The 16,261-nt window shown below is 37.9% G+C and overlaps 1 protein-coding gene across 19 annotated transcripts in view; it reads left to right on the top strand.

Moving 5' to 3' along the window:
• Window positions 1–16,261, top strand: part of MAP4 (microtubule associated protein 4) — a 100,585-nt gene that overhangs the window by 21,577 nt on the left and 62,747 nt on the right. For all 19 annotated transcript variants that reach the window (XM_040246869.1, XM_040246868.1, XM_040246861.1 and 16 more), the window contains exon 3: window positions 269–337. In XM_040246869.1, coding sequence (XP_040102803.1) covers window positions 269–337 — 69 coding nt within the window. The remainder of the gene's footprint in view (window positions 1–268; window positions 338–16,261) is intronic.

The following is a 16,261-nucleotide window of genomic DNA, read 5'->3' as shown; positions in this document are numbered from 1 at the left end:
AGGGCAGGAAAGACTTTGACTTGCTGTAAGGAAGGCTTCTGTAGTTTTGGCTCCTATTAGAGTTTGAATGCCGTAGAAATTAATGACTCAGTTCTGTTCTCTGTATTTGGATTTCCTTTCATTTGATCTTTAAATTTTGGACAGATTTTATCTGCTGTAAGCTAATGTTATGAAGAGTGACACAAATCCCAGTACTTAGACAGTAGTGGCATCTGTTTTTCATTTTTCTGTCAGAGTGGGTAATTATTATCCTTTGTGGTCGTTGTAGGTACTCCATCTTCTCAAGCCACAGTGCTTGCCAACGGTGACCACGGAATAGAACGGAATGATGTCACTGGTAAGTGGTTCCCAGGAGTCCTCAAATGTGTGGGTGAAACAGTCATGGTAAACACCTAACACCTTGATCAGCTCCTTTGAGGAGGATTGTTAGTGGAAGCATATGGATTATTTGTCAGGATACTCTTATTCTTGGTGGTTGTGTTTAAATCCAGGGCATCTGCCCCATAACATTTCCAACAATGGAGAGAGTGAATTTCCTTTGATATTCTGTGAATATTTTTTACAGTTGTACCACTCAAGAGTTGGGTCAATCTTAATAATAGACTTTTGACGCAGAATGACCATCATCAAAATATGTAGTGTTGGAGTCCTTTGGCTGCCACAACTCTTTGAGCAGGTCTTGTCCCTGACTGCACTTGGCTTGCTTTCCACGGCTCACTGTTAGGAAACTTGTGAGCTGGAAATTGAAAGTTCTTTCCTTTCTCTTGGGCCCTCAGTCTGTTTTGTCTTTATTTTTTTCCCTTAACTGTTACTTTGAAATTGTCTGTAATGCCTAGCCCATTACCAGGGCTAGCGCTGAGTTACTGTGGTTCCCCCTTATGTATTTGTAGTGAGCAAAATTTCCAAAGCAGTAGCAGGGTCCACAGGGATGTATTCTGTAAATAAATTGCTTAGGTAGCTAATATAAGAGCCATACTGAATTTTTTAAAATAGTTGCACTTAATTTGCTTAATTGAACAATCAGGCTGATGCTGTTGACCCAAATGAAAAGACTTCTGTTTAACTGGGGCATATAACGTTTGCTTCACATTATTGTAGGGAGGTCAGCACTAGCCGTGGCTGTGTTTCTCTTCTTGTGTGCTTACCTCAGCCTTTAGAAGTCCTGCCTTGAGTTATCAAGGGATTTCTCAGTTTGTAAGGCTTCTGCAGAGCCTTCTGTTAGCAATATCAGTTATTCTAGGATTAACTCTTTATCCTGATCTTGTGACCTTTAGAAATGTTGTATACATATTTATACCTTAGGTTTATTGATGACTACGTTCTTTTTTTTCCCCCTCCCTCCACCCAGGTTCTATTTTTAATGAATGTTAGTTTGACCCAGTGACAGTAAATCCTTACTAGCAACTCATTAATTAGGAACACTTTACTTTAAAAGCTGGAAAGAACAGGAAGTGCAAATTTACTTATCTCTCTGTTTTGTGAGCTGAAATCTTTGTGATTTTTTTTTTTTAATAATCTTAGTTCATATGTGGTATTGACTGTTTCTGTGCCTGCTTTGAAGAAAGCAAAGATCTATATAAGCTTTAAGAAAGGCTTTAAGAAAATAGTTAGAGAAATATCCCCATGACTAAAGAAGAAGAAGTTTGAACATAAACTTCTAAAAAATGAATAGGTAACATAAACTTTTAAAAAATGAATAGATTCCACTTTCTTTAACAAGGAGGCAGTGCCAGGGGAAAAAAGGGGGATTGATTTGGTTAGCCGTTGGGAAGAATGAATTCCATTTTCATCTGGTAAGGAAATGACTATCGCCACTAGAGTAGGTTTCTTCTCTAGCAGGATGTCAGGTCTGACCAGAGGAGAGTTAAACTTGATGTAGCAGTTTTTTTCCCACTGCCACAGCTTAATAGTGCAAGGGAAGAAAAAGAAAAACAAAACAGGAAAAACACACAGCCGGACCCTTACTGTTTGAAGACTAGTTCTGTGGCATCAAAAAAAGAACCCGACTGATTATGAACTGTCTGTTGCCATTATGGGAGCAGGTCTTTCTGCTCTTGGACACCTCCCTGCCCAAAGTGTAGAATATAGTTTGCACACCTGGGGAGATGCTGTCTTCTGAATTTGACCTCTTGACTATGTTAAAGCAGGGGCTTTACTGAAAATATGCATGTTTCATTGGGGCTGGGAAGGGGTAGGAAGCGGGCAAAGAGTGCATGTTTTCGGAGCATGGTGTGACAGCATTCTAATTTGGCCCTCACTAACTGGAGCATGTAGCTTTGTGCCGTTTTGAAATTTCCCATTTTTGTTTCCTTCAGAGTGTTATCTGTAGTTCTAAGAGCACACCTGCTCTGCTGACAGTGAATAAGGGTTTATGAGCATCTTGCTATGTTGAACTTGCTGTTTACTAATGACCTGTGCTTTTCCGTCCTTTCCTTCCCCTTCCTACTTCTCCCTCCCTTTCTATTTTTCTCCTCCTAGAAGCCTAGCGTGTCTCTCAACACTGGGGCTGCTGCAACACCAGACCAGTGATCTTTCCTAAGCACCGTTACACTTGTAAAACCTTCAGCATTTTGCAGAGCTTTGCTTTCCTTCCCGGACACGATATAGAAGAACCTGAGGGTAGTTCTTCGGGGCCCATTTCTGCTGATTCCTGAGCAAACCACCTGCTTCCTTTTGTGCTCCGCAGGGCTTGATGGAACCTGCTTTCCCTTTGTGAGCTCAAAGTACCAGATGGATTTTTTTTTAATCCTAGTGTTTTTATGAGGGTCATCCAGTGTCTTTTATTTCTTGTTCTCTTTTAAAACTCATTTTATCATTTAATTCAGTCACACATTTTTCTTTTCTTTAAACATTTTTAGTTGGCCTTTTTCATTTGGTTTTCCGATCTTCAACTTGAATCAGGGTACTGTAACAGCAAATGAGATGGTGTGCTTTCATAAAGGGATCGAATCCACCAGTACTGCAGTGAACCTCCCTCTTCCTCTCCTTTTTCCCTCTGTAAGCTTGCTTTTAGGGTAGACTCATCCTTCAGGCTACCTGTGTTTCTTTCCACCTTACTAACATTTGAATAATGATAGCTATTTTAATTTAAAGTTTTCTAATTTAGAGTAGTTCTTATTAAACTTTGAAAAATATTTCCTCAAATGAAATCATCCTTTGTTATTTGCAAGTTGGGCTGAAATTATTTCTGTTATGAAATTATGATCTATTTGTGCAGGCTTAGATTCTCCTAAAAATTTGACAGCCTTGTTATTATGTATGGAATTTCATATCCAAAATTTCTTTCTTAGCTTGATCATGAGCTTATCAAAAAAAAAAAAAACTTGGTAAGTTAAGGAAAATGGAATCCTGTATTGTTAGAATATTGGGATGTTGATATAGATGGAAAATAGCTTTCTGTAGCAACCTGAGAAGTTAAATGGCAACACGTTGAAGAACTACAACCAGTTACCAGGTTTCTAATGAAATGATTGTCTTACTGGACTCAAGCTCTGTTCAGAGTTGGCCTCCTTTAGAACTCTGGTGGTGTCTTTGTGCAGCCTGAGGTGGAACTGGTGGGTCACATATGAAGACTTGTGTGTTAAGTCCTTTACCATAAACCTTACCATTTGTTTTTACACATTCTGAGGATTGTCCCAGTTGGAATTTCTTTTTTCTCATTCCTCATTTTTCCAAAATAATAGCTAAAAAAATCTGAGACCATCTGGGACATACACTATAGAACTTTTCAAATAATAAACTTTGATGTCAATGTATGGCAAAACCAATACAGAATTGTAAAGTAAAATAAAAAATAAATTAATTAAAAAAATAAATAAATAAATAAATAAAAAAGTAAATAAAAAATAAACTTTGATTGAATTTTTAAAAGTAGAATATAAAGCATGGGCCATGCTTTGATATTGTAGAGGAGTTCTGGTTTAAAATCTAGAATATGAGATACTCTTTAAAAAATTTTCTGTCCTCTTACTATGTGTATTTTATAATCACGAAGCTACTGATTGTTTCAGATTGAATATTTACCACTATGTTCTGAGGAAGATTTCAAGATGTACATTTAGATCCTCTGATACAAAAGTACATTTGGGATGTGAAAGTTAGAATGTTATGAAAGTTTAAACCAAGTCTCTGCAATGACTTGTAGAATTTAGAAAGTGTTCCCTCCTGTGGTCACAAGGGTTTGTTCCTTTGTCAGGAATTCCTTTTGTGGGTTCTGGAGAGAAGACAGTCAGAGGAGGCACATTTTAGAGGAAGTGCTTAGCCTTACCTTCTAAGCAGTTGATAAATATGAAAACTCTTACCATTGGAGAAAAATCTGAAAAATAGCACAGGAGATTAGAACATCTAATAAAACATAACTCTTTCTCATATGTTTTTCTTTTGCCTTTTTTTTTTTTTTTCTGGCAAAGGAACTTTTCAGAATTGATAGTGGTAACTTTAAAAAGTCATACTTGACATCCTTCTTTCACTTCTTTCACAATCTCTGCAGCTTGTCTAGGTAACAGGTGGGTAGAAAAGCCTGGGTGCGAGCCCTGTGGTATGGCTGTGTTCAGAAACACACTCACGCTTCATTATTGACATTGACTTATTCCACTTTAATTTCCATTTTGTCATATTTATTTTTGTCTGAAATTTGTTTTTGTTTTCTAAATATGTTTTCATTTTGAATTTATGGAATCGTTGAAAATTTCTACTAATAGCCAGCTAAACTTTCGTATATATTGTTAGCTATATTTCACTTGGATGTTTCATTTTGAAGGAAATATATGTAATATTTCATGTATAGCTTCATATGAAGTCCTGTAATAAAATGCTGTATTGCTGTGATGATCATACCCAATGGCCCAGGATCTCACTGGTGAGGTAGCCAGACTGATAAAGGTTGCTCTGTTGAAATGGTTGTTTCTTATATGCAATCTCTCTTTCTTTCTCTTATTCTTCTTTGGCCCAATGTAGAGCTTTGTTTTTAAATAATATTTTTATAACTTTATTTACACACCTAAGTTTGTATTTTTTGTGATTATAGATTTCAGTGGTTTTGTACATTGGAACATTTTTATGTGATCATTGTGCTAAATAAATCACGCTAATAAACATCTTAACTAACACTATATGGACTGGATTTTGGCTGGGTTCTTAATTATTGAAGTATAATGTGACCAGAACATGAGATTTGTAAATAAAGACCCTTGTGCTTTTGGTCTAACAAAGCTTCTAATTTGACCCATAATAATTCCATAATTACTTGGTTTTTTACTTTCTGCCATCTACCTTCACTTACATTGTCGTTTTAGACAGAATGTACTCCCTTTTATCTGCAATCTATAAGAGTTAAGAAACCGAAATAATTATTTGATATTTTGTAGCATCTGGTAAGAAAGATAGTTGGCAGAATAAGCAATTTGTGGTTTGTTGTTCAGTAGCTAAGTTGTGTTTGACTCTTTTGTGACCCCATGGACTGCAGCACTCTAGGCTCCTCTGTCTTCTAGTATCTCCCTAAGATAGCAATAAGTTATTCCAAAAATTATTCCATGGCATATCAATTACTGTTAAGATACTTTCTAAATGCTACACTTAAATTTTGTTTAGTCTAATGAAAATTCACATTTAAAATGCCTTCTGAATTGATAAATAAAATGTGTTACATTCAGAAGTGTTTCAGTTTTGTAACCATATTGTTTGATCATCTAGTAGTCTGTATCGCGGAAAAATTTAATGGAATGCCCAATTTCCTAGCCATTCTCTGTGTTTTCTTTACAGTAGATAGATTTGCAAATGCAATATGTTGACTGAATTAAGACAGTGAAAAGAGAATATCTAAGGTAATTTGTAAGGCATAAATAAACTTTTTTAGCTTGGCAAGCAGTTATTGTTTTTTAAGAAAGATCAATTTTTTGTTCTTGGGTTTCCTTTCATTGAGAGCCCAGTAATTGATTCTTAGTTTTGAAGCACAGTAATTTAAATACTATAAAGAATAATTTTCAGTCCTGACTGACCTTATAGGTACCCTGCGATTAAACTCTTCATAATGGGGCAATCCTTGTGTTTTATTAGTGTATTCATTTCGATGAAAGTGAGATGAAACCTGGACTCAGTTGGGTTCTTCCTCTTTGTTAACCTGTTAATGTGGTAGAGCTGGGAGGCTGGAGAGGGTTCTGGACAAACACATAGGACTGGTGGGGCAGGCACAGACTATTAGTTTTATTTCTGAGTCATGCGTAAACCTGGATTATCCTCCATTTTATTTTGATGCTGTTTCCATTACAGTGAAGGCTTAATAAGATTTAACCGCAAATTATTTGTGGAATAAATCTGCTGCCATGGAGGCAGATTACAGTTATTTCCAGTTTGGGGCTGGATGCAGTAAACTAAGTGCTCCACAAATGGCAGTGTTACCAGTGGTTTGCACTGCGATCCGAGTGGGTGGCTTTTTATTGTGATAACTCTTCTGAATGTGATGCCACCATTACCTCAGGTCAGCCCAGCAGCGAAACAAACAGCAAAACTACTCTGTTAGAATGTCATGACACTGAGAATGTCCTGGGTGTTTTTCATTCCTGTCACCTGTATCATTAGATGAAATGCAAAGGATTTTGTGTTAGAAAAGTTCCAAGCCATCAAAAATATAAAATCTAAACAGAAAAATCGGTAATGTTAGAGTCTTTGAATAGCTATTGAAACCAACCCATAAGCTGCCATTAGATCTTGTAAATGAAGCCTCAGCATAAAGCTGCACGCTGTGTTGTTGGATGTAGACACAGCAAGGCAGCCATTCCCCCCGCCCCTGCTCAAATCCTGAAAACAAAGCTTTAGTTTTTAGTTTTTTTCCTTTCATTTATCAGATATGAGTTTCGTGTTAGACACACACCAGGGCTCCTAATATTTCTTTTGTTTGGTTGTTTTGTTTTTCCCATCTAGTATTTCTTAAAAGTTTTTTGTTGTTGTTGTTTATTATTTTCTGGTAAAAATAAATAACTTCTTAGAAAAATCCACATGTACCCATTAACACAACATGTTGCATTTACTTCTCGGGTATTTAGGACTCCCTTGAAAGCAGCTCAGGGAATGAGCTTGAGAACCTTCATCCAAACACAGCATTTAATTATACAGTGAGCCATTCGATTTCTATTTCTGTTGGAGTTAAATGAAACCAAATAGCTTCTTCCTGAGCTTTGAGTGAGTACAGGCTTCTGATACACTTTTTAAACTTAAGTTTGTTTATATGATTTGCTTCTCTTTGTGGCATGAAACTCTACCCTATGCCAGAAAGCATATGTCGATAATAGGATATTTTCTTTTTTATTTGTAATTCTGTAAGTAATAAAAGAATACATTCTCCTTTCTAAGAAAAATTAATGCATTATAGATAGAGCCACACTATCAGAGACCAGAAATTTTTACTCACAGAACTAACGTTCATACACAGCTACTGTAAGTTGATCTTGTATTTTTTACCTGAATCTAGACATGAACATATTTTTCTGTCTGATTCATCTTGTTAATAGTAAGGGTAACTTATTATTGTAAAACACATTAAAGTTTGTAGAGTGCTTTTGACTCTATAGCAGTATTTATTTTTCATTTGAAGAAGTTGAAGTAGGTTAAATAAGAGAGCTCAAAATTGAACCTAGTCTGGTAAGAAGTCCTATGCTCTTTCTACCATAGTGTCCTGTCTCGGTAGATCTTCTGATCTTCAGAATTCTGTCAGTTGGAAAGAATGGACGTTTGAAGTCCTGTTTAAAGCCTTTCTTAGACACTATTTTCTGGGAGAAAATCTAGACTTGAGGCAAGGATCTTTTTGCATGTAGGTAATTTATTTTGAGAAGTGATTTGGGAAACAAGAGTGGGAGACTGCAAAAAGTAAAAAGGAGAAAAGGAAAAACCAATAAAATCAAGTATTACTAACTTTGTCACTGCTGTGGTCAAAGAGGTCTTTTTCCTAATGGGTAGAATTTAAAGGGTGAGAGGTGCAGGACACAAGCGGTGTCCAGCTGACCAGGAAGTTAACTCAACAAAAGATCTTTCTGCCTATACTTCACCATAGAGGATGATATCCTTGAGTTCTATACAGGGAAAACTGAACTCTCATCTACCATGGAACTGATTTCAAAGCCTAATTGTTAGAAACTGTGTAACTAACCATTAATTTTGGAATTTCCTAATGTTTTATGAATCAGTTTTAGCAGTTTCTCTCTCTAGGAGTTTGTCCATTTCAACTAGGTTATTTAAGTTGTTGACATGCTATAGTTCTTGGTGTTCCTCTATAACCTCTTTATGTCTATAAAATTGGTATAATGTCTTCTGTTTTATTCTCGAATTGAGTAATTTGAGTCATCTCTTTTCTTGATTAGGTAGAGATTTGTCAATTTCATTGAGCTTTTCAATGAGTCACTTTGGTTTTCTCTATTTTTCTCTTTTCTATTTCATTTATTTCCACACTCATCTGTATTATTTCTTTCCTTCTGCTTGCTTTAGGTTTAGTTTGCTCTTCTCTTCCTAGTTCTTTAAGTAAAGATAGAAGGTTATGTTACTGACATGCTTTTTTTTTCCTTCCCCCTTAATAAAGGTATTTGCTGAGCAGTACTTTAGCTGCATCTCATAAGTTCTGGCTTTCATAAGTGTTGTGTTTTCATTTTCATTTATCTCAAAAGTATTTTCTAATATCCTTTGTAATTTCTTTGACCTATTGGTAATTTAGGAGTATGTTATTAATTTCCACATATTTTTGAATTTCACAAATTAACTTATTGTTGCCATTTCCTGATTTCATTCTGTTGTGATTAGAGAACATACTTTGAGTTATTTCGGTCCTTTTAAATATATTCAGACTTGTTTTATTGCATAACATATGGTTTGTCCTAGAGAATGTTCCTCCATGAAGAATGTATGTTGTTCTCTTGTTGAGTGGAGTGTTCTATAGGTAGATTCTGGAAGGTTTGGTTGATTTATAATTTTGTTCAGGTCTTCTGTTTCTTACCGATATTCTTCCTAGTTATTCTATTCATTATTAAAAGTGGTATATTGAAGTTTCCGAACAATCATTGTTGATTTGTCTATTTCTCAATTTTATTAGTTTTTGCTTGGTATATTTTAGAACTCCCATCCTAATGCTTTAAGGAGAAATTCAAATAATAATAATTTTATATACTTTTTACATTACACTGTTCAAAAATTTGTTGTGAAAGAATATGGGGTATGGATAAGAGGATGTATACACATGATTATTCCAACTATGAGCTTTTAGCAACAGTAGTGAAATAAGTCACTGGTAGGAAGATTCAAAGTGCTATTTCAAGACGCTCATCATCGCTAATTATCACAGATCAAAACTATACTACAGTGAGGTACCACCTCACATAGTCAGAATGGCCACCACTGAAAAGTCAACAAATAACAAATGCTGGAGAGGGTGTGGGGAAAAGGGAACCTTCCTACACTGTTGGTAGGAATGGAAGTTGGTACAGCTGCGGTGGAAAACAGTATGGAGGTTCCTCAGAAAACTAAAAATAGAGTTGCCATAGGATCCATCAATCCAACTTCTGGGCATGTATCTGGAAAAAAATAATTTAAAAGGTATATGCACCCCTGTGTTCATAGCAGCACTAGTTACAATAGCCAAGACATGGAAGCAATCTAAATGCCAAGCAACAGATGAATGGATACAGAAGCTGTGGCACATACATATGATGGAATTCTACTTAGCCATAAAAAGAATGAAATGATGCCATTTGCAGCAATGTGCATGCAGCTGGAGATTATCGTACTACGTGAAGTAAGTCCGAAAGAGAAAGACATACCACATACCCGTGAGGTCTAACAATACGACACAAATGAACTTGCAGGGAAACAAAAAGTCTCACAGACAGAGAGAGCAGACGTGTGGTTGCCCAGGAGGTGGAGGGAGGGCTGAATTAGGAGGCAAACAGTTATACACAGAATGGAGAAGTAGCAAGGTCCTACTATATAGCACAAGGAACTACATTCAGTATCTTATAAAAAAATCATAATAGACAAGAAAAAAGTTTTTTCAAAGAATTTTTTCCCCTTAAAATATCAACTACTTTTTTTTGTAGAAGTTGAAAAATCTATCCTAAAACTCTCATGGAATCTCAAAGGATCCAGAATAGCCTACACAGTCTTGAAAAAGAATAAAGTTAGAGCTCTCAGTCTTCCAAATTTACTCTAATGCTGCAGTAATTAAAACAGTGGTGCCCTTGGCATAAAAACAGACATATAGACTAAAGAATAGAATAGAGGGCCCAGAAATAAACCCTTGTATATATTGTCAAATGATTTTAGAGAAAGGTGCCAAGACCATCCAATGGGGAAAAGATAGTCTTGGTGTTAGGAAAACTAGAGGTCACATGCAAAAGAATGAAGTTGGATTCCCTACATTATATCATATACAAAAATTAGCTCAAAATGGTTCAAAGACCTAAATATAAGGGCTAAAACTATAAGACTCTTGGAAGAAGACATAGGGCAAAAGCTTCATGGCATTAGATTTGGCAATGATTTGTTGGATGAGACACCAAAAGTACAAAAGTCAAAAGTAAAAGCAACAAAAGTAAAAACAGATAAATTTGACTCCACCAAAAGAAAAAACTTTTTGTGCATCAAAAGACTCTATCAGTAGAATAAAAAGGCAGTTCATGGAGTGGGAGTATGTGCAAAAACATACATCTGACAAGGAGTTAATTATCCAGAATATGTAAAATACTCCTACAATTCAACCATGTGAAAACAAAACTTAATAAAAAAGAGCAAGGGACTTGAGTAGACACTTCTCCATATATTGGCTTATATGCCAGTAAGCACATGAAAAGATGCTTATCATCACCAATCAGTAGGAAAAGGCAAATCGAAAAGTACAGTGACATACTGCTTTACACTTGTTAGGATCTAGGCTATTGTTTTAAAACAAACAGAAAATAACAAGTATTAATGAGGATGTGGAAAAATTGGAACCCTTGTGCATTGCTGGTAAGAATGCAAAATGGTGGAACCATTATAATAGTATGGTAGGCCCTCAAAATATTAAAAATAGAATTACTGTATGAACCAACAAGCCCACATCTGGATATATACCCAGATAAAAGCATGAACTTTGCACACCCATGTTTATAGCAGCATTATTCTTAATAGCCAAAAGGTGGATACAACCCAAGTGATATATACATAATGTATAATAGAGTGGTGAAAGTGAAACTCGCTCAGTCGTGTCCGGTTCTTTGCAACCCCATGGACTATATAGTCCTTGGAATTCTCTAGGCCAGAAAACTGGAGTGGGTAGCCTTTCCCTTCTCCAGGAGATCTTCTCAACCCAGGGACCCAACCCAGGTCTCCCACATTGCAGGTGGATTCTTTACCAGCTGAACCGCAAGAGGATATACAATAGAGTATTCTTCAGCCTTAAAAAGGAAGGAAATTCCAACATGTGCTCCAACCTGGATGAGCCTTGACGACATTATGCTAAGTGAAAAAAGTCAGTCACAAAAGAGTAAACACTGATGCCACTTATATGATTCTGCTTCTATGAGGTACTGTATATAAGTAATCAAGTTCATAGAGACAGAAAGTAAAATGATGGTTGACAGGAATTGAGAGGAGGCAGGGAATGGGGAGTTGTTTTTCAATGTGTACAGAGTTCTGGAGATGGATGGCAGTGATGGTTGTGTATTAGTTTGAATATACTTAATGCCAGTGAGCTGCACATTTAAGAATGGTAAAAATAAATAAATAAACAATACTAGCTCACTTAAAAAAATTTTTTTTTCAAAGTAACCATCGTGTACTTACAGACCTCGTCAGAATTGAAATGTTGTTTTATGTATTAGCCATCTTGTGAGTTTGTACTAATTTTTCCGGTTGTGCAGAGAAATGCCCAAATTTATAAACATTATTTAAATGCTAACCAGAGTTTTAAGGAACATCTTGTGAGAACAGATGTAATACTGGTTAAATTCCATGAAGAAGTTGGATGAAAACTAAGAAAATTTGAAATTAGAGCTTGAAATCTCCATTTAGATGTAGAGTTGACATGTCAGATTTGAGGGGTCCTAAACTGAACTTCTGTCCCACTCCCCAAAACAAACAGAAGACAAAACCTTCTCCAGCTCATTAAACAGAAATAGAATATTCTTGTAGTTGCTCAGGCTAAATGTTTGACTTCCCCTATCCTCTCTTTGTCTTGGCATCCCATGTCTGTTTTGTCAGAAAAATAGATCTGCAACCTGACTGACCACTTCTCACCTCCCCTCCTTTTCTCTCCCTGGTTTGAGCTACCACCTCTCACTTTGACTGCTGTAACAACCTCCCAGATGAGTCTCCCTCCTTGCATTCATTTGCTCCCTATAGTATATTCTCAAAAACACCCAGAGTGGCCCTGTACATAGATCATGTTATTCTTTGCTCAGAATCCTCCAGGAGTTTCCTACCTCAGAGTAAGAGCTGAAGTCCTTACTCAGATGCCATAAGGCCTCATGACCACATTTCCTTATTCTTCCCTGTAGCTTTGCTTCACTGCTGTTCTTACCAGAGTTCCTGGACAAGCCAGGTGGGCCCCTGCCTTGGGGTCTGAGCATTCGTTGATTTTTCTATCTGGGATGCTTTTCCCTCAGATACACTTGTAGTTCACTCTCCACCTTCTCAGAGAGGTCTTCACTATCTTACCCGACAATGTACCCCTTCCATTTTTCTCTCCTACTTTGCTTTAGTTTTATCCATGGCACCCATTGCTTTATCATTTGTACAATTTAATTATTATTGCCTGACTTTCCTCATTAGAAGATAAATGTTACAAGAGGGACAGGGCTTTTGCTTTGGTCGCTACTGTGGCCCCGCACCTAGACCAGTGTCTGGCATAGAGTATGTGTGCAGTAGCAATTGAATGAGCAGTCTTGTTGAATGTGGGTTTGTTTTTATTTTTAAAGATGAAGGAAAGAAATATGGTTCTACAGAAGGAGTCTGTTTTAGATTGACAGCGTTATATCTGCTAAGATGAAAGGGTAGAGGCTGGGAGGAGGCTCTAATGGGCTCACACTGGAGCAGAGAGGCGAGCTCTGGGGGAGGAGTGCCGCTGAACCCCTCTGGCAGTGGAGGAGGGGATTTCTGCGTCATTCTCAAGCATATCAAGACTTTGGCCCATAGATCGCTTGTTACATTTCTGTAGCATTTGAGAGATGTGGCAGGAAATAAAGACTTGTACTATGAACTTCCTGTGCTATTTGAGAAAATTACAAACTTCTAGACCATAATAGCTGTTTAATGTTGAAGAGGAGTGGACCACCTTGCTATTTTGTGTTTAAACAGATTACCTGGCTTAAATTTTTGTATATTGTGAAGTTTCATAAGGGTTTGCTTATGTTTACTTTTTTTTTTTTCCACCAGCATTTTTCTCTGAGTAGGTGGTTCTTTCTGTTTGTTTCAGGACTCACATAGACAGGGAATGTTAAGAGCAGGGTCAGATGTAATTGCAGTGATTTTTGACAGGTTATTGGTACATGTCTTTCAGGAAATAAGTCCCTCTAGTGGTCTGTTTACATTTGAGAAAGCTGTGTAAAGAGCAGGCCTAGATCTATCACTTACTAACTTTGCTCTCTTAGGCAAGTTGTTTGCCCTTTTCAAGCCCAAAGTTCTTCCTGTATAACAGGAGAACTAGTAATAAAAGAATTGTTTGCATTAGGGGACAGAAAATACTTTCAGTGCTTGGTAACCTGTGAACTCCGGGAGTAGGTGCTGGACAGGGAGGCCTGGCGTGCTGCAATTCATGGGTCGCAAAGAGTCGGACATGACTGAGTGACTGAATTGAACTGAACTGAACCTGTTTGAGGGGTTAATAAATGTAAAATGATTAATTAGAGGTTTAATAAATGTAATAATGATTAACATCCACATAGACAGTTCTTACAAGTCCAACCTAGTAAATAGTGCTGCCAATAAATCATTCTCTGTTAGGTCATCTGCCCCCTTTCCTATCTAAATGTGTGTATTTTTTATTGGATGTAACTTGAGCACATTCAGTGTCCTTTGTCTTTGGAGATTCTGTGTTTCCGGAGGACAAAATTGAAGGTGAAACTTTGAAAAGACTCCAGGCACGCTAAAGGAAGAGCCTTTGTTTTGTTTCTTGTGAGGAAATTAACTTAGAACTTTGTCACTGCCAAAATCTGGGACAGTTGATCCTCCAGTGGAGATTACAGCAATTTGAAATGAGCTGAGAAGATGCAAAGCTGTGTAGATTATAAATTTAAGTATTAACATTAGACTTCTTAGTGGTCTTCATTGAAGAGTTACACTTTCTGATTGATAAAAGTGTTTCTGATTGTTGGTTTTTCTGTGTGGAATAAAGAGCCAGTCTGCTGTTGCAGCTGTCATAGGTGTTGGTGCCGAGCAGCAGAGGGTGCAGGGTGCTCTCCTGCACACGGCAGCCCTTTTAGAGATGAGCAGGTGCCTTGTGATTCATGCTCTTTGGGATAAACATTGCTTATTCTTCTCCCCATTTTTCTTTGTAATGTGGATTTAAACCATCTTATGGATTTTTTTTAATTGAGGCATAATTGACATAAAACACTGTTAGTTTCAGGTGTACAACGTAATGAGTTGGAATTTGTGTAGGTTGTGAAATGATGACCACAAAAGACTCTGGTTAGTGTCTGTCACCACCCTTAGTTACAGAAATTTTCTTCCCCTTGTGATGAGACCTTTTCACTCTTAGCCATCTCAGTGGTTTAATTCTTAGTATCTGTATCAATCAAGGCCTAGTCAAGAGTCAGAAACCTCTCAGTAGTTGGAATGGAGAATTAATTACTGAGGGGTCTCAGAGGGTAAAGTGTCTGCCTGCAATGCAGGAGACCTCGGTTCGATCCCTGGGTCATGAGGATCCCCTGGAGAAGGAAATGGCAACCCACTCCAGTACTCTTGCCTGGAAAATCCCATAGACAGAGAAGCCTGGTAGACTACAGTCCATGGGATCGCAAAGAGTTGGACACGACTGAGCGACTTCACTTTATAGAGAACAGTCTTTTGGACTCTGTGGGAGAGGGAGAGGGTGGGATGATTTGGGAGAACAGCATTGAAACATGTATAGTATCATATATGAAACGAATCGCCAGTCCAGGTTTGATGCAGGATACAGGATGGTTGGGGCTGCTGCACTTGGATGACCCAGAGGGATGGTATGGGGAGGGAGGTGGGAGGGGGGTTCAGGATGGGGAACACGTGTACGCTCGTGGCAGATTCATGTTGATGTATGGCAAAACCAATACAATATTGTAAAGTAATTAGCCTCCAATTAAAATGAATAAATTTAAATTTTAAAAAATAAATAAAGAGAACTTGAAAGCAGATGCCCTACCTACCCCAGGCCAGGGACTCATATCCGTTAGGAACCAGGCTGCAGCAGAAGCGGTGCAGCAGAGGAGCTAGCTGTATTCCTCTGTATTCCAGCCACACCCCATTGCCTGCATTCCTACCTCAGCTCCACCTCTGGTCAGGTGAGCAGCAGCATTAGATTCTCACAGGAGCACAAACCCTACTGTGAACTGCACATGTCTCCTGAGACTCTAATGCCTGATGAGCTGAGGTGGAGCTGAGGCGGTGATGCTCACACTGGAGCGCCCCTGCAAATACAGATTGTCAGTAGCAGAGAAATTTGCACAGAGCCCATAGTAAATCAGTTGCTTGCAGACTCACATCAAAATCCTATCAGTGAGTGACAAATTATGGTGAGTTATATAATTATTTTAATACATGTCACAATGTAGTAATAATAGAAATAAAGTGCACAATGAATGTAATTTGCTTGAATCATTCTAAATCCTCCACCCCACCCTCAGTCTGTGGAAACATTGTCTTCCACAAAGCCTGGTGCCAGAAAGTTGGCAGCTGCTATTCTAAAGGATACGGAAATGGCAGGTATAGGGGAGCAGTCAACTGCCCTAGACTGAAGCAGAGTATATAGTAAAGAAAAATTTGGAAGAATGCCCTCCTGCTCCAAAGCCAGTTTCTTTTCTTGGATGTCTTCACTGGGTGTTTGCTGAGGAAATGTAGACCAAGGTTGGCAAACAGGAAGCTGTATGTGGACGTGCTGCTGAATCAGCAGGAAGTCAGCTTGGGGGCACTGGCAGAACTTGGCTGAGAAGATGCTCACGAGAGTGCCCGTTAAAAGATGTTCGGATGAGTGCCACTGGATGTGCTGCACACCAGCAGAGCATCACAGGAGCGAGGAGATGGGAAGGCACACTGGAAGCAGGAGGAGCGAGGA

This window comes from Oryx dammah, unplaced genomic scaffold (genome assembly GCF_014754425.2).
Source record: "Oryx dammah isolate SB20612 unplaced genomic scaffold, SCBI_Odam_1.1 HiC_scaffold_9, whole genome shotgun sequence".
NCBI classification, from domain to species: Eukaryota; Metazoa; Chordata; class Mammalia; order Artiodactyla; family Bovidae; genus Oryx; species Oryx dammah.
The sequence above is the reverse complement of the archived record's forward strand: the minus strand, read 5'-3'. Positions and strand labels throughout refer to the sequence as shown.